At 35.7% G+C, this 26,038-nt stretch overlaps 1 protein-coding gene across 1 annotated transcript; it reads left to right on the top strand.

Annotated features, from left to right (window-relative positions):
* The first annotated feature begins 4,062 nt into the window (after nucleotides 1–4,062).
* Nucleotides 4,063–25,787, top strand: LOC134802608 (uncharacterized). Its single transcript, XM_063775245.1, has 9 exons — nucleotides 4,063–4,230; nucleotides 10,017–10,163; nucleotides 12,327–12,547; nucleotides 13,038–13,213; nucleotides 15,000–15,147; nucleotides 18,055–18,226; nucleotides 22,858–23,004; nucleotides 23,880–24,100; nucleotides 25,410–25,787. Exons 1-9 carry the CDS (start codon nucleotides 4,066–4,068, stop codon nucleotides 25,606–25,608), a joined length of 1,596 nt encoding a protein of 531 aa, XP_063631315.1. The 5' UTR covers nucleotides 4,063–4,065; the 3' UTR covers nucleotides 25,609–25,787.
* Nucleotides 25,788–26,038: the final 251 nt, after the last annotated feature.

Here is a 26,038-nt window from a genome sequence, read left to right as displayed (position 1 = left end):
ATACATTTTTTTGATAATTTTATACGTTTTCATTTTGAGTTATAGTCGTGTGTCGATAGATGGCAGTAAATTTACTGTGACTACAAAATTTACTATGGCAGGACCCCTCTATACTATCTATTCTCTTTGGTGTAATTAAAAGTAAAGATTTATACCTATACTCTGTACCTTTAGGTATTTAAATAAAAGTAAACAAACAATTTGTAAATTTTCGGGTAGTTGTAACATTTATTTGTTAACCGAGCAATTACAAAACCACCTGGATCAGTCACTGAACGACCTGACTTTAACCTACATTATTTGGTCGTGTAATGTTTTCTTCTACCCTCAACTGGCTTAAGGAGCCATTTGAGGGTAGATTTTGTTTACGTTTATTTAAATACCTAAAGATACAGACTATAGGCCTTGGCTTATTTTTAAAGTTTAAAGTGAGCGAACTAGCTCAGAAAACTATCTTGTTTTCAGGTTATTACTGTCTAGGATTATAATGTATTAGATAAGTAAATATTATTGTATAATTTATATTAAATAAAGAAATATTATAAAGAAGAAGACAAGTAGAGTGATTCTTGAGGAAGGTTTAAGCGTATAATATGTGTATGTATGTGTGTGTAGGGGCGTATTTACCCTAGGGCCATCCGGGCCATGGCCTGGGGCGCCAACTCCCGGGTGCGGCTTATGCCGCCCCGGACGGATTGCATTTTGTTTTTCTTCCTTGACTTCTGGGGCGGCGAAAGGTATTGGCCCGGGGCGCCAAATTTCCAAATACGCCCCTGTTTGTGTGTGTATGTGTTGTGTTTAAATGAGCATGGCTTATTGAAATTTCATTGTGCTGTGTTTTTTCTTTATTTCTTTTGAATCTTCTTACGAATACAAAATTAGTTACTCTGCCTTTGGCGTTGAAATGAATGTGTAGTGCAATAGTGCTAACCACCAATTGTTTTTGTTAATCTGGTGGCTTAGCACGGTCGCGTTTTTATCCCTTGTCACCATGCCTGTCACGTTCTAACAAGTATGTAAGTGCGAAAAGGACGCGCATAGTGATAGTCGATAAAAATGGAACCGTCCTGAGCCCGCTGTACTGGTGAAAACTTGTAATTGGCTTTTTGTAACACATTTATAAAACCTATTGATATTTTAACAGCTATTTAATTACACAAACGGGTCTACCGCGATATAATTTCATTGTTTTGAAAATTGTTTTGTGTGTAAAAAACACCCTAAAAATTTCAATCGAGAGGACGGGTACAAATTACCGTCTACTTGGGGACCAGTGATTCAAATGTTGAAACCAGCGGATATATCTTCGGACCAGTGTACGGATACTGTGAGTGTTGCGTGTCGTGCCGTGGACAATAAACATTAAACTTTAACGGGTAGCTGCAATTTCTTTGTCTACCCCGAACATTTTTATAAACTAATTTCGGGTAGTTTAGTGGTGTTTTATTAATATCTCCGTTGACATTTGCTGGGACGTCGGTCTTTCCGTGACCACAGCACCAGCTCAAACGTCGGAATTAAAGGTAAAAACAATTAAATTATATCGCGGTAGACCCGTTTGTGTAATTAAGAGTTTCAAGTGTTATTTTAACAGCTGTTGGATCCGAATAGTATTAAATAAATAAATAAATAAAATATGTAAGGTTAAAACATTCTTTAAAATAAAAAATAGAAAATATTAGTTATAAGTAGTTTATAAATAAAATAAGTTACTTGCTTATGTATAAGATTTCCTATAATTAACAACAAGACTGCTTAGTTATGGAGGAGCGGGGCATCCTGATACAGGTTCACTCACCTAAAAGGAAGTCCCAACCACTGATGGCAATTTGTATAAGTTTAATAAGGAAATAAATATTTCTTCATTTTTTTTTTTTTTCATATGTGTAACCCGTGCGAAGCCGGGACGTGTCGCTAGTATGATTATAAAAGTCTGACCAAAGAGTCGTGTTTTATAGGTTTGGTTTGCTAAAGCATGTCCGCTACAAGTACTTGATTGACCGGTTTGGTATGGCAGGTTGGCAGGTCGACCAAGTCACGTGTATATTGACTTTAAAAACAAAACTTCCGTGAGACAGACATATTAAATATATTAAGAACGACTCACGTATTTTAAGTCAAAAACGCTCGACATGTTTCACTCCGTACCACAAAAAAATACGTGACCCGTTCTTAGTATATTTAATATGTATATTGACTTATTTCATTTTGGCTAAAATGTAATATACTTCGTAGTATCGTCCCACGTTTTCAAATATATAATGTTACTATAAAGTTCTCGTCATTTAGTCATTTATATATTTCAAAACGTCGTATACCTAGTCATTTATTTATTTCGAAGATATAAAGCAATTACAAACATTGTACTAATACATTTACATATACATATTGTTCAGTGTTTTACATAATATATATACAAGAAATAGTGAATGAGTTTCATCTGTGATATCAAGATAATAGTCATGTAAGTACCTAGGTATTCCTAAGGGCCAGCCATACAAATAAAATCCAGAATTTGCCACTCAAATTTAAACCTTTAGTGGAGGGAATAGAGTTGTTTTTTTTAATTGAAGGAAACCACAAATGCGACTCTGTTCCAATTGGATATGATTTAAATTGCATCGAACTGAATAAGTACTATAAGTAGGACCTTGGGCTTTAAATCAAATCAAATCAAATCAAATCAAATCAAATATCATTTATTATCAGGCAACTAAGGCCCATAGATACATCATTACATACCTTACAAACAAACATACATACAATAGTAAAATCTTACAACCTAAAAATTATTTTATGTTAGGAGGCTATAATAAAATGTAGTGATACAGTATCTAAATAGGGTATTTGACTGTAAAATAAATTATTTTACACCATGCATGAAATAAACCACCAGAAGATTAATAGAAAAACGTGGACAGCAGTTATTTTTAGACACTATTTCTGTTTTCAAACCCGTATAAAACTATAAAGAGAAGGTAATTTGATTGTGAAGTCACATGCCAGTGTTTCATATAAATTACATAGTATAGTAGCAATATCGTTTTGACAGTTCGAAAAAAGAAACTGATTTGACTTAGTAGTCAAATACCCTATTCTTGGTTAGGTATAGTAAAAGCAAAGAGAATAGAGTGTATAGAGGCTTATTGTCTAAATTTTGCAGTGACAGTAAATTTACTGCCATCTTTCGACATAGGATTGAAACTAAAAATGAATTAAAATACCAAAAATTATACAGCGTGGAAAAATAAGTCGGGCCCTGGATGGAAAGTACCTTAAATCCTTAAGTTGGCTCATTTTACTTAAAGGACACATTCCTTTATTTTTTAAATTAAACAAAACTGCATTCAAAGAGATTTGATTTTCCAAGGTACGTTTTTTGTTAGACTTTATTTGTCTTATCTTCTACAAAGTTACCCACATATATCTTTAGTAAAAGTGATATGTGACGTTATCTATGAAAAGGGACCTTATTGTCGATGGCGCTTACGCCATTATTAACGAAGCTCCGATATAAATACCTACTATGCCGCGCGACGCTGTGCGGCGTAAGCGCCATCGACAATAAGGTCCCTTTTCATAGATAATGCCCCATATGTAGATAGTGATTATCTATATACCTAGTTTGTAATTCGCAGATTGATTTTTCATAGTTCATTGATATCTTTATCCTTTAGCCAAGAGGTATAAAAGGTCTCTCATTTTATTATAATTCGAATCTTTATTTTGTCATGTAAAAATTTCATTTGTCTTGGAAAGGATATAACAAAAAACTGCTAAGCGACGTGTTAAAATATTTACTTTATTATATTTGTGCTAAGGTAGTAAACAAATGGAAAATATCGGTTAGAGGAGCCTTAATATCTAAAAATAAAAAAAATAAAACGTTGTCTCGAAATGCCGCCAAATATAAAAAAAAATATTATTAATATAAAATATATTATATAAATAAATATAAATATTAATTATATAAATAAATATAAATATTTTATATTATTAAATATTATTTCTTACCAAAAAAATATTATTTCTTTTTATCCCACTTAATATATCCAATTCAGGACAATGTCCCGAATCCACCTGCGCATGGCCGGCTATGTGGTCACCCTAGCACTACACCTCACAAATGGCTTGTATATGAGGAGTTTCCATACGAAAGAATTGCTGGAAGACCCTGAAATAAGGACTTTTGTTGGCGTCCAGTGGAGATACATCACAACGTGGACTTTTGTAAGTTTTTTTTCGTATATTCCCAAACTTAGGTTCCCAAGTAGTCCGACAAGAAATTGTAGAAAATTATTGAGGGCGCCACTTCCTACGTAACTGTCCATGGAAAGTAGGATCCTATAGAAGTGTTATACGCGCGCCTCCGTGAGGGACAAAACATACGCAATGCGACACTATGATTGGTCGAATTTATTTGTTGCCCACCATAATCCTTATATATAAACGCGAGCGGCTTTGACGGTAGAAACAAATTAAATTATGCTCAATCGAAAGAGCTTGAAAAAATATCACTTTTGAATCGAGAACATGTATCCGCAAAATTCGTATTGTCGCGTATTTTGCATTTAAAAGTGAAAAAATTTCGACAATCAATGCTAAAGGCTCAATTTGTTGGTTGAGATTTGACAGCTATGGATGCGTTCAGAATATGTTGCATGTTAGTTAGCTGGATTGTAACCGCGAACACCGAAGTTCGCAAATTATCTCTGTCATTCTTTCTAATTACGCCTAAAAAGGCGTCGACGGGATGATCAAATCGACCGAAAAGAAATTGGCGTCAATCTCATCTTGCACCCATCCCATTTATTCTGACATTGAAGCGCTCTAAAGAGGAATTTGAGTTTTCGAACGGTCTTCTGTCACGTCAACGTCATTACATTGTGTTGAATAATTGAGTGTTGAAATGTTGAAATCTAAACTAAATAAAATCAGTTAGGCCTGAAATCACCCTGAAATGTGTAGTTTGAAGTGTAAAAATTGTATAAATAACGATAAACAGTGATTTACATTACGTTTTGTACTTACCAGCCTTTGTAGAAACCGAAGTTACAAGTTTAACGGATGTTAAAATTTGGATTTAACCTGGGCGAGTAAGTATTTGTTTTATTATTTTGTTAGTTTATAAGACAATAGTTCTCATTGTATTGCATATGTGAGACACATTAGCATTACATGTTACAAAGTTCATAACTTATAGCGTCGTGAGCAACGTCCAATTTCTCTTTACTTAACGTATGAGATAGTTTACACCTACATACATTACCTTATAATCAGTATTATGTATGTAGTGTCAACACTTTAAATATATTTGACAAATAAATAAAAATAAATATTGATGTCCCTATTCTTACACAAATCTCAGTCTCTTTGGAAGTACCTACTTAAATACATAGAAAACATCCATGACTCGGGAACAAATATCTGGGCTCATCATACAATTAAATGCACTTACCATGATTCAAACCCAAGACCATTGGCTTCATAGGCAAGGTCACCACGCACTAGGCCAGACCGGACAAACATTTTATATTGAATATGTCTACTAAGTTGTATTTAATTTCAGAAAGGCTTCAAACATGGCACTGCTAGCCACCTGGACGGAAAGCAACCTTGAAGGAGTTTGCATGACAAACTAATAAGTGAGCGAGATGAAAGTGAAGTGAGAAGAAGTCACAAAAGTAATTCAAAGAAAGTCTCGAGTTAAAGAACCGGCTGACTCCACTCTGATTGTATGGACAGTGTAAAACAGTGTGAACAACTACAGTGTATGGTGGACATATTTGATATGTGTGCTTTAGACTAGCTTCAAAGAATCAAACTTGAGGCGTATCAGTGAATCGGAAAGTGAATTGAATGAAGCTAATTTATTAATAAGTGATCTCCGGAGACAATGTAAGTTGAATATAAGGTTAAAAGATAATAAGATATATACATAGATAGTATATATAATAAGATATATTTTATGCTTATTCAAATAAAAGTGTAAATAACAACTTCAGAGTTTGACTTTAATAAATAGTCAGGTGACAACTAAAACAATATACTGCTAAAATTTCAGAGTCATAGTGAAGCTTAGTACATAGTAAACAAGGTTGATTTTTAGAGTTCTGTACACAAAAGGTAAATACGGGACCCCCCGGGAGACGGGACGGGGAGGGCAATGGGACGGGACTAAGACTTCACTGTCCTATTAACACAAAACAAATTATTTTCAGAAAATATTTAATTTAGGCTCAGGGATGGCCAGGGGGCACCATAAGCCTTCAGTTAGTAGTGCATATACTTGGAAAAATTCGACCTATGCCGCTGGGGCCCGGTGGCCGAATGGCACAGGCACCTGCTGCTATAGCAGGGGACGCTGGTTCGATTCCAGCCTGGGGCACTGGAGGCCATGATCACTTTTTAGGGTTCCATACCCAAAGGGTAATAACGGGACCCTATTACTAAGGCTCCGCTGTCCATCTGTCCATCCGTCTGTCTGTCACCATGATCTCATGAACCGTGATAACTAGACAGTAGAAATTTTCACAAATGATGTATTTATGTTGCCGCTATAACAACAAATACTAAAAAAAAAATTAAATAAATATTTAACCGGGGCCAATGCTAGACTGGATATGACAAATGAAATGAGTAAGTTTTTATTCATATGTTTTAAAATGCCATGTTGGTGGCAAACAAGCATACAAAGCTGTTAGTGCCGATGGTAAGTGGGACTTTAGACTAGATCTCTGCATCTCCAAGGGACTTACATTGCTGACGGGTTACAAATCTATACACTCTTAATAGGGTTCCATACCCGAAGGGTAAAAACGGGACCCTATTACTAAGACTCCTCTGTCCGTCTGTATGTCATCAGGTTGTATCTCATGAAACGTGATAGCTAGACGGTTGAAATTGCCACAGATATTGTATTTCTGTTGCCGCTATAACAACAAATACTAAAAACAGAATAAAATAAATAAAGTGGGGCTCTCATGCAATAAACGTGATTTTTCTGCCGTTTTGTGCGTAATGGTACGGAACCTTGCGTGCGCGAGTCCGACTCGCACTTGGCCGGTTTTTCTTAGTAGGTATATGACATTTATTCAGTTTACTTCACTGTCCGTCTGTCTGTCTGTCACCAGGCTGTATCCCATGAACCGTGATAGGTAGCTAGGCAGTTGAAATTTTCACAGATGATGTATTTCTGTTGCCGCTATAAGAACAAATACTAAAAAGTATGGAACCCTTCGTGCGCGAGTCCGACTCGCACTTAGCCGGTTTTCTTAGTATATGACATTTAAGGCTCCGTCACACAGGCGCGTTTTGCGGGCGGCGCATGAGCGGGGCGCGCCGCTTTTTCATATAAAACGCTCACGCCCCGCCTGGAAAACGCGCCTGTGTGACGGAACCTTTATTTCAGTTTACTCCACTGTCCATCTGTCTGTCTGTCACCAGGCTGTATGTTATGAACCGTGATAGCTAGACTGTTGAAATTTTCACAGATGATGTATTTCTGTTGCCGTATACTAAAAAGTACGGAACCCTCCTCGGTGGGCGAGTCCGACTCGCACTTATCCAGTTTTTGTTTATTTTTTTTTGTAATCGAATTTAATATTTAACGGACAGGCTTTAATATTAAAGAATGAAATCGTAGTCATAATTTCCATATGTACTTTTATTTTAGTGCCATGAAGGGTAGGTACAAAAGGGTTCCCTCTTTTGAGATTGGAAAGTGGGTTAGGTTATAAATGCGGCTTTTACAGAACCGATCTGCGATCAGAACAGTGGGTCAGGTTAGAGCTGTAATCCTTATAGAACCAAACTGCAACCAGAAGTGGGTTAGGTTAGGTTAGAACTGCGACCCTTACAGAACCGAACTGTTACCAGAAAAGTGGGTTAGGTTAGGTTTTTTAATTACATATTTGTTTTTAGATATATCGAAATAGTAAGTTTTTAGAGTTATAACTGTATGTTACGGATTTAAAGTTTTCTGAGATGAGATAGGTATGTAACCGCCATGATGAAGGTTTGAAGTCTAAAAGTAAATAATTACTCAATTCAAAATGAGTATCTATTATTATTATTTATTTTACCCGAGCGAAGCCGGGTTTTCATCTAGTACATACTAAATTTACGGTGGGGATTAAAAAAAAGTGAGACTGTGACAAGGACAAACAATAATACCCAGCGCTTTCTCTGCTACTCCTACTGAAAGATACGTGAGACTATTCCGTTCTGTCAGTTACCCCCACCACTCATGCCCAATCCAGTTTAATACTAGATTCATGTAACTGACACATTTTTGACGTAAAATGCTTAAACATGGCAACAATTTAGTATGGATGTGTTTAGTTCCATTTTATTTAATTTGTACTATTTTATGTCGCACTATACTCGTATATGTGTATTTTATGTGCTGCTGCATAATTTAGTTGTTAAATTTCTGAAAATAATAGTACATTACTACAGAGGCCGGGACGAAAGGGGTTGCCGGCCGAAGACATATAGACGGATAGGTCTGAGCGCGGGCAACCCCATTTCCCGCCGAGGTATGTATAGTGCTTTTCTCAAACATGCAATGAAATAAATAAAATAAAAAATCCACGAAATCCAAGTTTTATTTATAGAAAAAACTAAAAGTAAACTACACCCAAAATATAACCAACACGTACCTATATCATTATCACGCGTATGTTTTACACGAGTCGTGTATTTTTACTACCCGTATATTTTCATGTATCTTTGATTTTTTCACCTTGTATCCGTCTGACTGTAGTTTTCGTCACATAAGTTTACATAGTCTTTCATGTTGATATCATGTTTCACATACATCGTTGCTTTATGCATGGAGTAAATAAGTATAATTTCCACAGTGTTGACGAATTTGTAGTTACATTCATTTAAAATATGCCACAAAACTGTTTCTAATAAACTGTAAGCCATTTTTCTTAGTTTCTCAAATAATAAAATTGCCATAAGCAACCATATACATACTTCGTCTTTGACTTGGCGACAGAGGCAGCAAGTTATTAAAATCAATTCTGCTTACGCTGCCAATTCCAACACCTACGATTACAATTAATATTAATTTCATTATTTCTTCGGAACTCATATTAAAGTCAAAAAATCAACAACGCACCATAAATCCAATAAAACAGAATGAATATTTTTCAACTTTACCTCCATAACAATTTAAAAAATATAACTACGCGTGTTTGAGTAGACCTTTTTACCGCTAACGTTTAGATGAAATATTTTAAATGTTTTTATTTGTGTAGTTATAGCTGGTCAAACCAATTTGTCAGTAAATAGGAACAAACAAAACTATACCCATCCTTTTCTTTTTGGTGCTAGTACTAGTGTAAGACAAAGATAGTATGATTTTCTCTATCTATGTTTGAAATTAGACAGTCCTTTGACACACTATAAATTTATAATTTAAAATTATAAAATTATAGAATGTATTATTTATTAAGTTCATGTTGATTTTATACAAATAAAACTGCAAATTATAGCAAACATTGTTTTTTTTTATAGGCGTAGTGGCAGAGTGTCATTACGAACCATAAAGCAAATAGGTACTGCCTCTAGTTTTTTTTATGGATGAATGCCACGATGCTGTGTCACAAATATCTGTGAAATGAAAATTAAAAAAGAGGACTTTGCCGGCCTAGGCCTGCAAGATGTGTATGAAATTCCATTAACGACCTTTTGTCCTAGCCGCACCTGAAACGTCATACTTCGCAGCCTATTATAAGGAACATAACATCAATATTTCATTGCATGTTTGAGAAAATATTATTATATGTCATAAAATAGGCATAATAACATTGCATAATAATTACATCAACGTTCATCATTAAACTGGTACCTATTTTAAGATAATTTGAAGGTTTATGAATATTTTTATTTTTAATTTGTGAATACTTTTGAAAATTATTAAAATAATACTTTGGTAATAAAAAAAAACTGCTTATATTGAATTCTATTTATTTTGTAATAATCTAAATATAAATTTATTCCAGCTCTTTCAAATGCTGTACGCCCTCATCGGACTGAGCTGTGATTGGTTGACACTGAAAAACTCCTCGAACAAGAAATACAAAGTCCCGAGTTTCCTGACCAACAGTAGAAACACCTTGTATTCCGCTATAATTTGGCCTTCGACTTTTGTAAGTATTCAATTTACTGACTTTAAAAATTTAATTGTGATAAAATTTTAATTAAATTAGTTCAGAATGATGTAGTTTCCAATTTAGTTTTTTCGCACCTCCTCATCATTCTCTTGCCCTTGTCCCATTCACTTGGGGTCGGCGCAGCATGTCTTTCTCTTCCACACCTCTCTGTCGCCCGTCATTTGATCATTCACTCGCGTTCGTTTCATATCATCTCTCACACAGTCCAGCCACCTTTTCCTCGGTTTTTGCACCTCCTAAGTAGTTTAATTAATATTATAATTTCTCCACTACCTAAAGGTTGTCTGGAAGAGATCGCTCTTTAGCGATAAGACCGCCTTTTGTTGCCTCTGTCTTCATGTGTTATGTATGTCTCTCAGTAAATGTTTTATTTTAAATTTTTTTGTGTTTATTATTTTATTGTTAATTTTTTGTAAATTGTAATGCGATGTGTTGGACCTATGTTGTCTTTAATAAACGGATTTATTATTATTATTGAGGATGAGGATTTGTATTGTAATGTAATTAGAAAACCTAATATCATTAATATTCATACAACCGATTTTTTTTAAATGATTTTATAATTACAATATTTAAAATTTCTTGGGTAAGATTGTCTCGTAATATATTTTTTTAATAATGTTATGACTGTCTCTAAGAACAGTGTTACATGATTTTTAAAATGCCCACGTTTATAATAGTTTAACCGGTTACTCCATAGACCTGTTTACCAATATATGAAGCAAATATGTGTGTTCTTTCCTCGTAATATCATACCGTAAAATGGGGTGAGTAGGGATTACGAAAGCTCACAGACTTCGCTGGTTCGGTCACCTACTCAGAATGGGAGAGGATGCCTGTTAAGAGTTCTTGGGACGAGCGACTGGTAGCCGTTCGGTGGGTCGGCCCAGGCCCCAATTTCACCACGGTGACAGGTGCGACAATTGTAAAATCACTGTTGCCGACGTCACAGGCATCCATGGGCTACGGTTACCACCTACCATCGGGCGGGCCGTATTCCTGTTTGCCACCATCATTGTATTATTTTAAAAAACTTTATTATATCGGAAAAAAACAGATATTTCTTTTGCGAAGTTTCTGACAATTGTCAAGATTTAGAAGAATTGTAGGTAATTCTTGACAGGTAATGAGTTATATGTCGGAATTTCGTGACAATTGTAGTGTTTCTTGTGACAATTGTCATAAACTTAGCAAGAGAAATATCTGTTTTTTTCAGATATTATAAAGTTTCTTTTAATAAAACAATGATGGTGGCAAACAGGAATACGGCCCGCCCGATGGTAAGCGGTAACCGTAGCCCATGGATGCCTGTGACGTCAGCAACAGTGATGTTTTACAATTGTCGCACCTGTCACCGTGGTGAAATTGGAGCCAGGTATCGCTGGGAAGACAGTGTGCCGCTGCGTCTTACGTAAGCGAACAACTTGCGAACGCGACGCGGCGCGGCGCGGCGGGCCCAAGGCGTTCGCGTTCGCAACCAGGGGCCGATTTTTGAATTTCTACCGCTGGATTTCGTGTATTTCGTTAAATGATATCTCCACTACTAAACATTTAAATTTTACTAATAGAATTGAAATCGAGTGGTCAATACCACTAGATTCCAAATTTCGATCGGTCGTATTTAAAAAATTAGCATTTCGCCGTTTTCCACCGATTTTCGAGTGACAAAATCGAGCGATCGAAATTCAAAAATCGGCCCCCAGATCGCCCACGTAGGACACTTCTATAGGTGTCAAAGGATTGATTCACCCCGCGCCGCATCGCTTCGCGTTCGCGTGTTGCTCGCCTACGTAGTACGCTGCGTGACGGCGGATCTGCTTCAGATTCGCGTCAGTAACTGGCAGGAAGTTGCGCAGGATCGGGACAGGTGGCACGCTCTCGTTTCGGAGGCCAAGATTCTCTTTGGATCGCTGAGCCAAAATAGTTAGTTAGTTAGGGTTTGCGAGGGCAGTTGGGTTATAGGGAGCTATGAGAGTGGGGTGAGATGGTATTTTACAACAGAGTTATCACGTTGTTTTGTTACGTAAATACTTTATTGTCCAAAAATGACTGCGGCCAAAGTTTTTGTAATCAATGTACTAGCGAATTGCTTAAATTCTAACGATCATCATGTTAATAAATATTGTTATTATTTTGCAGCAAGTGGCAACCCTATTCTGGCCTTTCTACCTCTACAACGTGCAACTGGTGTACCCAATCTTCATAGATAGGGTTGTCACCCGTTTATCCAATCATATCATGCACAGCTTCATAATACCAATAGCTGTATGGGAGATGTTGATGAGGCCGCAGAAAAGACCTCAGAGCGAAGCGAAGATTGTTAGTATAATGTCGGTGTATACTGTAGCTTATTGGGCTGTGTAAGTATTTTAAAAATGAAGAGATGTTTTTTTTTGGATATCACTTTTACATAATATCTTTGTTATCCTCCGACTACCATTTCTATAGTCCATTTTTTGAATCATCTGGCATTCGGAACTTTCGGAATGACCCGAATAACTTTGAATTTCTGTACACGATGATGCATTTTGTTGAATAATTTGTATGAACTAGTCATCATATGAATCATGAATTATAAACCGTCTATTAGTGGCCACCGTCCAATAACTGGCCACTTTATACTAAAAAAGATTCTTCTTAATTTTCACACAATCCGAAGATAATCTTTAGAACTAGTTAATGTTATTAAAATTTGGTTTACTTGAATTGTGCGAATAAATAAATAGGACTCTTATTTTACCCCTTTTAGTATGAGGTGGCCAGTTATTGGAAGGTGGCCAGTAATATACAGTTTACCTTATATCTTATATACATTTTTATATTTTATTATTACTATATTTTTCTTTTCAGATTATTCTACACATACATCGAGCAAGATTACTGGATATATCCCATATTTAAATATGTATATGGCACAATTTATTTGCCATTACTTATATGCTATAGTTTCCTACTTTTATTTATAAATTATAAGTCGCAATGGATTGTAATAGAGTATTTGTATCCGTCAAAAAAAGTTAATAAAAGTTGAGATAAATATTTGTATTACTTATTTGATTTTACGTTTAAGATATTAGGGGCAGAAATGGACCACCATAAATATTAAAGCATTTTTAAATAGGCCAGTAATAGACAATTTACCCTTCCTAAGCTCTAAAAATATTGATGTACTTATATATTACTTACCGTAAAATGGGGTGAGTTGGGTGAAATTTGACTTTCAAACCTCGATAAAATTTTATTTTTACATGTGAAAACTGAATGGTGTATATAATAAGTGGTTCGGACCTTTGTATTTTAGTTTGTATTTTATTGACGACCGGTCTGGCCTAGTGGGTAGTGACCCTGCCTATGAAGCCGATGGTCCCGGGTTCGAATCCTGGTAAGGGCATTTATTTGTATGATGATACAGATATTTGTTCCTGAGTCATGGTTATTTTCTATGTATTTAAGTATTTATATATAATATATATCGTTGTCTGAGTACCCACAACACAAGCCTTCTTGACCTTACCGTGGGGCTTAGTCAATTTGTGTAAGAATGTCCCTATAATATTGATTTATTTATTATTTATTTATTTATTTATTTTGGGTAGTTCCATCTCATAACTTTGACGATAAAGAGGAAAACCCACCTCACCCCGTAGTGCCTCGTATTTGGGGTGAGAGAGTTTTTCATACAAAGGTGATTTTGGAAGATTGTTGGATCGATTTTTTTTTATTATGAATATTACTATAGCTCCATTTTAAATTGGAATACATTATTTTTGTAGCAGTAGCCTTAAAAAACCACCTCACCTCCCTCTCAATCCTTCTCTCCCCATTCATAACCCATAGCTCCCCGCGAAACCTACTCACCCCGTTTTACGGTACACAAATAAATTATTGTAAAATATATGAAAAAAGAAACAATATTTTTGACATATATTTTAAGGTCTTCGCTGTGATTTGTGAAAGATATGATCGGTCGAAGTATAGTATCATAAGATTTAATTATCATAAGTGTTTAAGTGGTATATTTATTTATTATGCAGTATCTAAAACATATCGATACATTATCAATTTATCACTTATCAGTACTTATTCGTTTTCTTGACTATGCATTAAACTTTATCATTTCTTACTAAGCAGCACGCCTTTGCACATAATTATTTAATTAATTACGTTTAAAAATATCAACAGTGGAAATAACAACAAACGCCTACTTCTCAGGCCTTACCTTACTTTTCTTTTCTTTTTCTTTTTTAATTTTTTTTTCTTTTGTTTCTTTTTTTCTTATTTTTCTTTTCTTTTTATGTGTATTCGTATATTATATATATCGTCGTCTAGTACCCACAACACAAGTCTTATTGAGCTTAAAAAGTACTGTGGCACTAGGTCGATCTGTGTAAAATTATCCTATAAATATATTTATTTATTTATTTAAGTATGTTCTTTTAAATTATAATAATTTTAATTACGTAATAGTAAGTGTAGAACTTAGGTATACATACGAGTTTTAATTTAAGTGTAAAATGATGGATTTTCATCATTTTATTGACTCCATAGTTTCAAAAATATAATTCTCTCTACGCTTTATAAAACAATAACCCCCGCCGCCTTTGTCTGTCTGTATGTTCGCGATAAACTCAAAAACTACTGTACGGATTTTCATGCGGTTTTCACCTTTCAATAGAGTGATTCTTAAACAAGGTTTAAGTGTAAACATTAGGTTTTATGTAACCCGTGCGAAGCCGGGGCGGGTCGCTAGTTATTGGATAAAGTCAACACTACCTTATACCTATCCTATCTGAAATTTATTCATATGTTAACATTGTGGCGTTATAGACGATGGTTATATCGCTACAAAAGATGGTTATGGCGTTATAGAAAATGGTTATGGCGCTACAGAAGATGGTTATTTAACTTGTCAAGTTATAGAGATACTATGTTGTCTGTATTACTGTGGATATTCTGTCTGGTAAGTATTTTAGCAGTTTATTTTTATTTATTTATTTATAAAAAGTTTACTTGTAAAAAACCTGACAAAACCATTGACTTGATATAAAGTCATGGCGTGTGGGGCACTAATTATATGACTTTATGTCAAGTCAATGGCGGCGGAAAGGTTAAACTAGTCTTTTCGCGGCTTTGCCCGCGTAAAAGTCATTAAAATGAATGAACTAGGTATTCTATTTAAATCTTCAATTTTAATTAATATTCTCTTGTCTTGTTTACAGATATTTATCACAGTATTTTGGTTCTTATTCTTATATGACATAAGCGTTATATTCGTGGACTTTATGTATGGTACACTATCAAACCATTTAGATAATATGTTGTACCTGGCTATTTAAATGCAAGACTAATTGAATTAAAAGTATACAAACAAAAACATACAGTTTTAGGAGTCGCACGAATTCAGCCGTCACCATACAATTGAAGGTAAGTTTGACTCTTAATTTACTAAGTAACACATTGATTAGCATACACAACGGGCTTCGAAAAATCTGAAACTATGTTCATTCAAATATAAACTCTAACACTTTGTAATAAAACCGAATATTCACCACACGCCCTCAATGCTTAATTGTCAAAATGGCTTACAGACTACAACTTTTCCATTAAGATACACCCTATTTGAAATTAGTACTACATACAGTTATCATCGAACTGCGTGAACCCTACACGATAATTTAATATTACACATTCAAAAATACACCTAGTCGTTTAGTTAATTAAGTCCAAAATCGAATAAACGTGTTAGTGACTTGTGCTCTTATGGTGTGAGTGATTGGACCAGTATAGTTTGAGCTGCCTCGATTCTCTTCTAGTTATTGAATGGTAATAAAAGTGCGTGTCCGTACTAAATGAGAGATCTTTTAAAAGTGGTTGCTGGTTCCGTTATGTTACCCACTACCCAGTGACGAGTATTCCTTTACGTAGAGTGGACATGTTTTATTTTTGTGTTTTTAAGGAATTATAAAGGTACGGATGTATTTTAAATTGTATATGTGTGTACATAAGTGAAATTCAGTGATAACTTGTTCATATATTTATAAATGAATGAGTATTTGTGATTTTAATAAAATACAATATACCAGATATGAGCTTTGCGTAATTACATCGATTTTGATAGGTGAGGTTAGTTATAGATAAATGCAATTGATAGATCATTTGATATAGGTACATACTCGTATGTAGTGTTTCATAGATCAACGATTTTTGTTTATTCACAATTCTATTCATGTCAATACATAATGATTAAAAACAAAATTACAATTAGCACCTAACACTCTAAATGCTGACTAAAAAAAACTATAGGTGCTTAGGTAATTAGGTGAAATTTTGCTAGGAAATGACACAATTTAAATTCTGACTCAATTAAATTGTGACATTAGTAAATTTCACGTAATTATACCTATAGTTTTTTTAAACAAAACAACTTATCAATCAATTTTTGTCAATAAAGATGATGATATAGTTGAATCATCGAGAGCGTGGAATTGCATATGTAGTAGTATTGTTTGTTTACAGGCATTCTATATTTGAATTTTCTATTTTCTTGTACTATCAGCATACAACCACTACAAATGCAATTCCATCTTCTCGATAATTCAACTATACCTATTGCGAATAGAGTTTTCAATGTTTATACAATTTAAACCTACAAATAAACAGTCAATAAAAATATGAAAGTGGAATCCGAACATTGACAAAGAAACTTGTAAAACTAGTTTTAACCCATTGAACCCCGTGAATGCCTAATCACGGTGAAGGCCGTGCCTTTAGCTTAGCTCCATGACTTTTTTTTTTATAAATAAGTAGTTTACTAGCAGGATATATAAGTACAGTGGTATTACGACGTATTTAATTATTATGAAGTTATTAAGAGGGAAGACTCGACCAAACAAAAAGAGAAAATGTTTTTCCACTTCTAAATATTTTCCATTCTCCATGATTTTAGTATGTTATAGACACAATGAAAAACTAGGTTTATAGATAACATTATTTTTTTCAAAATTTGCAATACAAAATAAACATTTTTGAAGCAATTGACATCAAAATCAAAGTGATTTGTTAAGATTTAGTTAGTGCAAACCGTTTTATCCTAAAATGGAGATTCAAAGAAAAAATACAGTTATTTCGGTTTTATAGATGAGGTAAGAGAAACTATGGGGCAAGTTAGGCAAGTTAACATAGATACCTACTCAAAGATATTAAAATCTAAATTGACATTATGGAAAATATTTAAACACAAGTCATTGTGTCTTAACCATACCTATAAATAAATAAATATTAGGGGACATCTTACACAGATCAACCTAGTTAGCCCCAAACTAAGCAAAGCTTGTACTATGGGTGCTAGGCGATGATATACATACTTATATAGATAAATACATACTTATATACAATAGCTATGCCTCTTCATTTGTTTTTTTTCTAGTTTTAGGGTTCAGTAGGTACCTATATGAAATTACCCGAATACACCTATTTGATTCAAACTGTTGTTATTTTAGTCTTCTTTGGATACAACATTACTTAAGATTTATATGCTGCAAAGAGAATAGAGTGTATAGAGACGGATTGTCAAAGTAAATTATGTTAGCCACTGTAAATTTACTGCCATCTTTCGACAGAAAATTTAAACTGTTAGAACGCCATTTGACTTTGATCCTTATTCTTTCACTGATATGTGTTACTGTTAACTTGTTAAATATTAATATTAACGCCATCTACTCGAGAGTAGGCTGAAGGTTAAGGCGCCATGTAACTCACTATTTCAAATTCTCTTTGTATGTTGTATCCATAATTCCATACTTGTTGTATAATTAGTATGGATAGTCATTCCTTTTTAAAAGCTAATAAGAAGTATTATTTCTTTCAGCATAATGTCGAAACTGGGCTACCTCCGAATGCTAGGTTACGTGACCACACTAACAATGCACATAGGCAATTTAGTGTACGTAGGAATGAATCTGACAGAAGATGTTCTGGAAGACAAAAGAGTAAGAATTTTTGGTGAGACGAGAAGAAGATATTTCACCTGCTGGACTTTCGTGAGTATTTTATACATTTTTACAGTACATCTGATGCTACATTATGACACCAGGTGCTATAATAAGCACATTACGTAACTACGTCGAAAATTTAAAAGGCCATATGTACTGTAATAGTACCTACATCAGTGGTGGGCAAACTTTCTTCATGAGGGGCCAAAACTTGAAGGAATTTCAGAGGAGGGCCAGATTTGCAGCAAAAATGTATTTTTATTATATCGCTGGCAATATTATAATTTTTTTTAAATGACCGGCGGCGGGCCAGATAAATCCGGGCCGTACTTTGCCCACCACTGACCTACATTATGAAATTACGCACGTGTATTTTACAACGTTTTAAAGTAAGTAGGTACATTAACGGCGCGATTCGGGAAATGAATTAGAGCTTCACTAGATATGAAATAGTAAAGATATGTGACGTTCCACGGCAAAAGGTACCATTGCCCCGGCTGAATATTGGAGCGGCGTTAATAATAGCGTAAGCGCCAGCCGCCATAAGGTACCTTTTGCCGTGGAACGTCACATATCTTTACTATTTCATATCTAGTGAATCTCTTAATCATTTTCCGAATCGCGCCATAAGGCCCTTTAAATTTTCGAGATACGCACTTATTAGTAATAAACTTTCTCGTTTAAATCTTTTTTGGGTTTTTGAAACTCTTTCCAATTTACCTTGATTATCGACCTGATTCGAACAGTAAGATACGTCAAAAATTTGCTAAAGATACGACATGGATCGAATATGTCAGTGTCAGAAGTGACGTTACTTCAAACAGAAACGCATGGGGGGGGCCCCATTTTATGTAAAGTTGTCCCCTGATCTTTTTTTTTTATTTGTGAAATTTTATGTTATGTCTACTCAGAATCACGAGCTCTTTCTATCCTAATAGGAGAAAAAAAGTGTCCCAAGGTTTTAATTTCCATTCCGTTACCATTTTCCATAGACTTTGTATGGCGGTCACGGAATGGAAAGATGGAAAATTTTATGGAAATTTTGGGACACTTTTTTTCTCCTTCTTTCTTTCAATTTAAGAGCTAGGCTCTTGTCGGTGCAGCGTGATGAAGTTGTCTCCACCTTGGTCGGTCCAAAGCCAGCCCCTTAGTGTCCTGGTACGACACGGCCCCTACATGCTCCTTTACTTGGCTCATATAACTCTTCCTTGGTCTTCCCCTCCCTCTCTTTCCATTTATTTTCCCTTCTATGATGTTTCTGATGAAGTGGTCGTGTCGTAGCAGGTGGCATATCATTCTTCCTCTTCTATTTTTAATAACACTCATTAGACTTCTCTTTTCTTTCACTCTGTTTCATTCGTAACTCTTTCAGTCCAACTTATTCCTTCTATCCTTCGCCAACACCACATCTCAAATGCTTGTAGGTATTCTTCGTCTCTCTTATTTAGCGTCCATGTCTCACATGCATATAGTGCGATGGACCATATATATGTTTTCATAAATTTCTTCCGTAAGTTTAAGGATATACGTGATTTAAAAAGGTTTTTCTTCTTATAAAAAGTCTGCTTAGCCATTGCAATTCTTGCTTTTATATCTGGAGTACATCTTGTGTCCTCTGTTATGATACTTCCCAAATATTTGAAGTTCTTGACTTGTTCTATATCTCTTCCCCTTATTTTTAGCTCACTCTTTATATTAGCTGTCTTAGACACTTCCATGAATTTAGTTTTATTGTCATTAATTTTTAGTCCAAATTCTTGAAATATTTTATCCATTGTATTTACCAACTTTTCTAATTGAGTGTTGTTATTGGCTAAGGCTGCAATATCATCCGCAAACCTAACAAATACTACTCTCTTTCCATTTATTTGAATGCCCTGCTCTTTTACTGAATCCAAAACCTTTAGGATAGCAGCTTCAATGAACACGTTAAATATGAGTGGTGATAATGAGCATCCCTGTCTTACCCCCTGTCTTATTTTAGCCATTCCCTTTTCATTCTCTACTTCTATAATTGTTTCTTGTTGTCTGTATAGTTCATATATATATTATCTTCCGATCCCTGTAGTCTAATCCTATTTCTTTAAGTCTGCTCATCATCAGCTTCCAATCCACCTTGTCGAAAGCCTTTTCCAGATCTATAAAGGCTACACTTGTATTATGGCCTATATCTAATCGTCGGTCTAAGATCAATCTCAATGCCAGTATTGCTTCTCTAGTACCCTTCTGCTTCCTGAATCCGTATTGGTCCTCTCCTAGGTTGCTCTCAATCTTATCTCGTATGCGATATTGTATTATCTTCAGTAGGATTTTTGAAGCTTGTGATATTAGACTAAGCGTTCTGTGTTCCTCACACTTCATGGTGTTTGCTTTCTTTGGTAACATTACTGTTTTCGTCCTTGTAAAGTCCTTGGGTACTTTTCCTTTTGCGTACATATTCGACACCAGCTTAAAAACTTCTTCCATTAAGATTGGGTTGTTAGCGTATTTTATCATTTCAATATAGATTTCATCAGCACCTGCGGCTTTTCCGTTTTTTATTGATCTTAGTGCTCTATCGAATTCTCCTCTAATTATTTCTGGACCCATGTCATCTTTAGGCACTTCCCCTTTAATCTCAATATCATTTTCTTCCAGTCCATCTCCTTTGTACAGATTTTCTACATATCTTATCCACCTTGCCAGAATATCCTTGCTGTCCGTTATTATATGTCCATTCTCGTTTGTTATTGTTGTTGATTTGGTTTTATGGTTCCTATGTAGTTCTCTTATGATTCCGTATGCTTTGTCATTTTCTCCCTTTTTTATGAGTTCTTCAATAATTTCACAGTCTTTTTCCACATCTTCTATTTTTGATTTTCTACACAACAACGTTATTTTATTTGTGATTCTCTTATAGTTTTGCAGGCTTTCTTCATCAGTTCTGTTTCTTATAGTCCTTCTTTCTATCATCAAGCTTATAATGTCTGCCGTGATCCATTTTTTCCTAGGGATTAATTTCTCTTTCTTCGCAGTGGCTCTGGCACTTTCCGTCATTATATTCTTTTTGTCGTCCCATCTTTCATCTATTTCATTAAACGAATTGTCACTTATATATTTATCCTTATACTCTAATAATTTTCCTCCTATTGAGTTACTATATTGCACATTAGTTTCAATATCACATTTTAGTTTTCTGAGATCTATTTTCTTGCTTCTATTTACTCTCTTGTATCTTTTTGGTTTGACTTTAAGATTGCACATAACCATGTTGTGATCCGTACTTACATCAGCTCCTGGGTAGCTCTTACATTTTGTTACACACTTTCTGTGTTCTCGTTTTATCAATATATAATCTAGTTGATATCTAGCTATGTCACCAGGCATTTTCCATGTGTAACGTCTTCTATAAGGTTGATCGTATAACGTATTTGTTATTGTTAGGTCGTGTTCTTTGCAAAATTGTACCAGTTTTTCTCCTCTTCTGTTGCGATTCCCCAGCCCGAACCTACCAACTGTCTCTCCGTCTCTACCTTCTCCCACCACTGCGTTAAAATCTCCTAGTATTAGCAATTGTTCTTTTTCTTTATTTGTATCCATTAATGTTTCCATTTTCTCGTATACACTTTCTACTTCTTCTTCCGGGTGTGAACTAGTTGGCATATATGTCTGAATAATGAGCATATTTTGCGGTTCCGCTTTTATTTTCACAGCTGTGATTCTATCACAAAGATGCATCGTGTTTTCTATTTGCAGGCCCCATTTCTTATTAAGAATAATAGCCGTACCGTTCTTTCCTCTTTCTTCTCCTGTAAAAATTATTCTGTGATTATCTTTCCAAAAGTCTCCACTTCCTTCCCAGCGTGTTTCGCTTATACCTAGTATGTCTATTTCTAATCTCGTCATTTCGCTCAAAAGCTCTTCTAGTTTTCCGTCAGGCAGCATAGTTCGCACGTTCCAGGTTCCTATCTTCATATCCTGACAAGGGTTTCGCGGGATGACGACCGAGGCAGCCTTGTTTCTGCCCCTGCCGGACTCGGACCGCCACGGTATATTACGTCGTGGAAGCCCGTTGTCAAGGACTGTATTTTCATTAATTGTACTATTCATCTTTGCTGTTACATATGTCTTTGATTCTAGGTATTGTGATAAACGGCCTCCTAGGCTAGTCGGTAGTGACCCTGTCTATGAAGCAGGAGGTCCCGGGTTCGAATCCTGGTAAGGGCATTTATTTGTGTGTTCATCACAATTATTTGTTCCTGAGTAATGGATGTTTTCTATGTATATAAGTATTTATATATATGTATATTATACATATATATCGTCGTCTAGTACCCACAACACAAGCCTTATTGAGCTTACTGTGGGACTAAGTCGATCTGTATAAAATTGTCCTATAATATTTATTTGTGGCGCCACCTATTGAAGGTTTTTTGACGGACACTTTTTGATACATGGTGACTGTTTTCCTTACGCCTACGTAGGCGAACAACACGCGAACGCGACGCGAAGCGATGCGGCGCGGGGTGAATCAATCCTTTTGATACATATAGAAGTGTCCTACGTACGAGATCGCCCGATCTCGTTGCGAACGCGAACGCCTTGGGCCCGCCGCGCTGCGCCGCTTCGCGTCCGCGAGTTGTTCGCTTACGTAAGACTGTAACCTTTACCTTCCATACAAAAACGTCTTCTTTTTTTAGTTCCTTCACATGATATACGCCATAATTGGGTTAACCTGCGAGATCCTGGTAATAAAGAGCAGTAATATAAAGAACTACAGCCTTCCCAAACACTTGAAAGGATGTAGAGATACTATGTTTGCTGCTCTACTATGGCCGGCTTCTCTGGTAAGTGAGAGAAAGGCTTATTTTTTAAGGATGACTCACGTTAGATCGGGCCGTGTCTGGGCCGGAGCTTCCGGAGCTTACTTTTATATGACATGACAGTCGATCACGTGATTCACGTGATGCTTTCCATAGAAAACGATGCGCTGCAAGCTCCGGCCCGGCCACGGCCCGGTCTAACGTAAGTCATCCTTTAGGGTTCCGTACCGTGTACCCAAAGGGTAAAAACTGGACCCTATTACTAAGACTCCGCTGTCCGTCTGTCCGCCTGTCTGTCTGTCACCAGACTATCTCAAGAACCGTGATCGTGATAGCTAGACAGTTAAAATTTTCACAGATGATGTATTTCCGCTATAACAACAAATACTAAAAAGTACGAAACCCTCGGTGGGCGAGTCCGACTCGCACTTGTCCGATTTTTTTATCGTTAGTATCTGTGACGAAAGTGTAACAAAAACAACATATTAGGTAGGTACCTACCTAAGTTACCCCAATGGTGATGTGAAAAGCAGTAGGTATGTGCCATATGGTAGCAAAATTATTTCCACCTTGTTAACAGACTTGAATCCCTCACTACGGGATTCTATTTCATAGAGTCCTTCGCTTCGTTCAGGATTCAATATACGCCATCGCCGTAAATATGTAATTTTGCTCCCTTGTGACAATCTACGATTGTAAACTCGGCCGTACTCCTGTAGGTACAGTCGCCATCAGATATATCTGAGCGGCCGAGGTGCCCAAAAATATCTGAACACGCACTCTAACGCCCTGACAATAGAGGCGTGTGCAGATATTTGTGAGCACCTTGGCCGCTCCGATATATCTGATGGCTACTCTACCTTGTATCACATTTTAATGTTAATTCGTTTAATCCACAGCTCGTGTTCACAGTATTCTGGTCCCTATTCCTATACGACCGAAGCCTCATTTTCCCTGACTTCATCGACAAGGTGCTCACACCCACATCTAACCACATCATGCACACGGCGATCGTACCAACGGTACTGTGGGAGATATTGCTCCAGCCGAGATTCGAACCCAGGTCCCATGTGAAGAATGTCGCGCATCTGGTTGTTTATATGTTGGTGTATTTGGGAGTGTAAGTATAATAAGTATTCTTGAAAATATCAACAGCATCTAAGAGGAAGTGTTAATTGATCGCCCCCTAAAAATCTGAGAAACACTAGCAAGACTATACTCTGTATCTTTAGGTATTAAAAAAAAAGTAAACAAAATTTACCCTCAAATGGTTCCAGTTGAGGGTAGATGAAAACATTACATGATCAAATGATGTAGGTTAAAGTCAGGTCGTTCAGTGACTGATCCAGGCGGTTTTGTATTTGGTCGGTTAATCAATAAATGTTAGAACTACCCGAAAATTTACAAATTGTTTGCTTACTTTTATTTTAAATATCTAAAGATAGGTACAGACTATAAATAGGGCTTTCTAAGAGCACCGTCCACTGCATAATTCATGAGCATCTTCATATGGTAAGGTCATGCAAGGTGGGTGCTTATCACATTCACTGCCCCCGACGCACATGTGCGTCCACCGTCATACAAGTTTGTTCCTAGGTCACGCCCCCTGGCAGTGAATGCGTTATACATCTATCAGCGGTTCAAAAAGAAGAACGTGTCAGTTTGACCTGCAATTTTTGGGACACCCTGTATATCTATTTTGTAGGAAATTTTATACAGATTATTTACGTATAAGACTATATTTTGCTATGGGCTACCGTTTACAAATTATTTACGAAAAACTATAAAAGGGGACGTTAAATCCCCCCTACCCGTTAGCTTCACCGCACCCTCCGGTACTTTTAGTATGTTGTTTAATACACCATTCCCTATAACTATGCCTTAAGAGCCCATCAACGTGAACACTAGCGCCACTGCTAAATAATCGTGATTATATAAATTTCACGACATTTACTTAAAAAAGGGGGCCGCTACGTACTGTATTTTGTACTTAAGTACCTTTTGAATACATCAAACTAGTTTTTATGTTGCTGGATTCGTCAATCTATGCGTCCAAAGTTAAAACGGCCGTTTTTGTTTCGAGTTCATAGATTGACGAATCCAGCATCATAAAAACTAGTTCAGCGATATCACTATGATGACCTCAAACGTAGAAACCGCATCAAAAGGCACGAGACAAACGGTTAAAAACTAGTTTGATGTATCTATACAAAAGGTACTTACATACAAAATACAGTACGTAGGGGCCCCCTTTTTTAAATATCTTTCGTTAAATTTAAATAATCACGATTAATTAGCAGTGGCGCTAGTGTGCACGTTGATGGGCTCTTAATACGCTTATACACATATTATTTCCCCCGTTTTACATTCGTTTGGTGGTCTATATTGATAAATACATATTAATAATAAAAACACCTTATTTGTTACAGGTTCATCTATACCTACATTGAGCGAGGTATATGGTTATACCCCATATTCAAGAAGCTATACGGAACGATATATTTCCCTCTGACTATGTTGATAATTTTCGTTCTTTTATTAATATTTTATCGCATTCAGTGGACGATTTCCTATTTAATCTATGGCAAGGAGAAAACGAAAAAAGAAAAGGCGAAAAAAATACGTTAATTATACTCTGTATCTTTAGGTATTTAAATAAAAGTAAAAAAATCTACCCTCAAATGGCTCCTTAAGCCAGTTGAGGGTAGATGAAAACATTACATGATCAAATAATGTAGGTTAACGTCATGTCATTCAGTAACAGTTCCAGGTAGTTTTGTATTTGGTTGGTTAATCAATAAATGTTATAACTACCCGAAAATGTACTATAGTAATAATAAGCGATTTAATAGATTCCATTTACAATATCTTGAGTTGACTTTGTGTAGCTTTTTTTCTATTCTGAGCTTTAATAAAGAAGGTACGTATGAGTCGTTAAATGTATTTTTTATTAAATATTTTGTACTAAATAAATACCTTGTTTTAGTGTAACTAATCTTTAAAATGTAATTAGCTGTAGACCGACCGCTTAAATGAGTCCTCGCCGCGCCTGCGCGGT

The sequence above is a fragment of the Cydia splendana genome, chromosome 25, assembly GCF_910591565.1.
Source record: "Cydia splendana chromosome 25, ilCydSple1.2, whole genome shotgun sequence".
Taxonomy (NCBI): domain Eukaryota; kingdom Metazoa; phylum Arthropoda; class Insecta; order Lepidoptera; family Tortricidae; genus Cydia; species Cydia splendana.
This window is presented reverse-complemented; position numbering and strand designations above follow the sequence as displayed.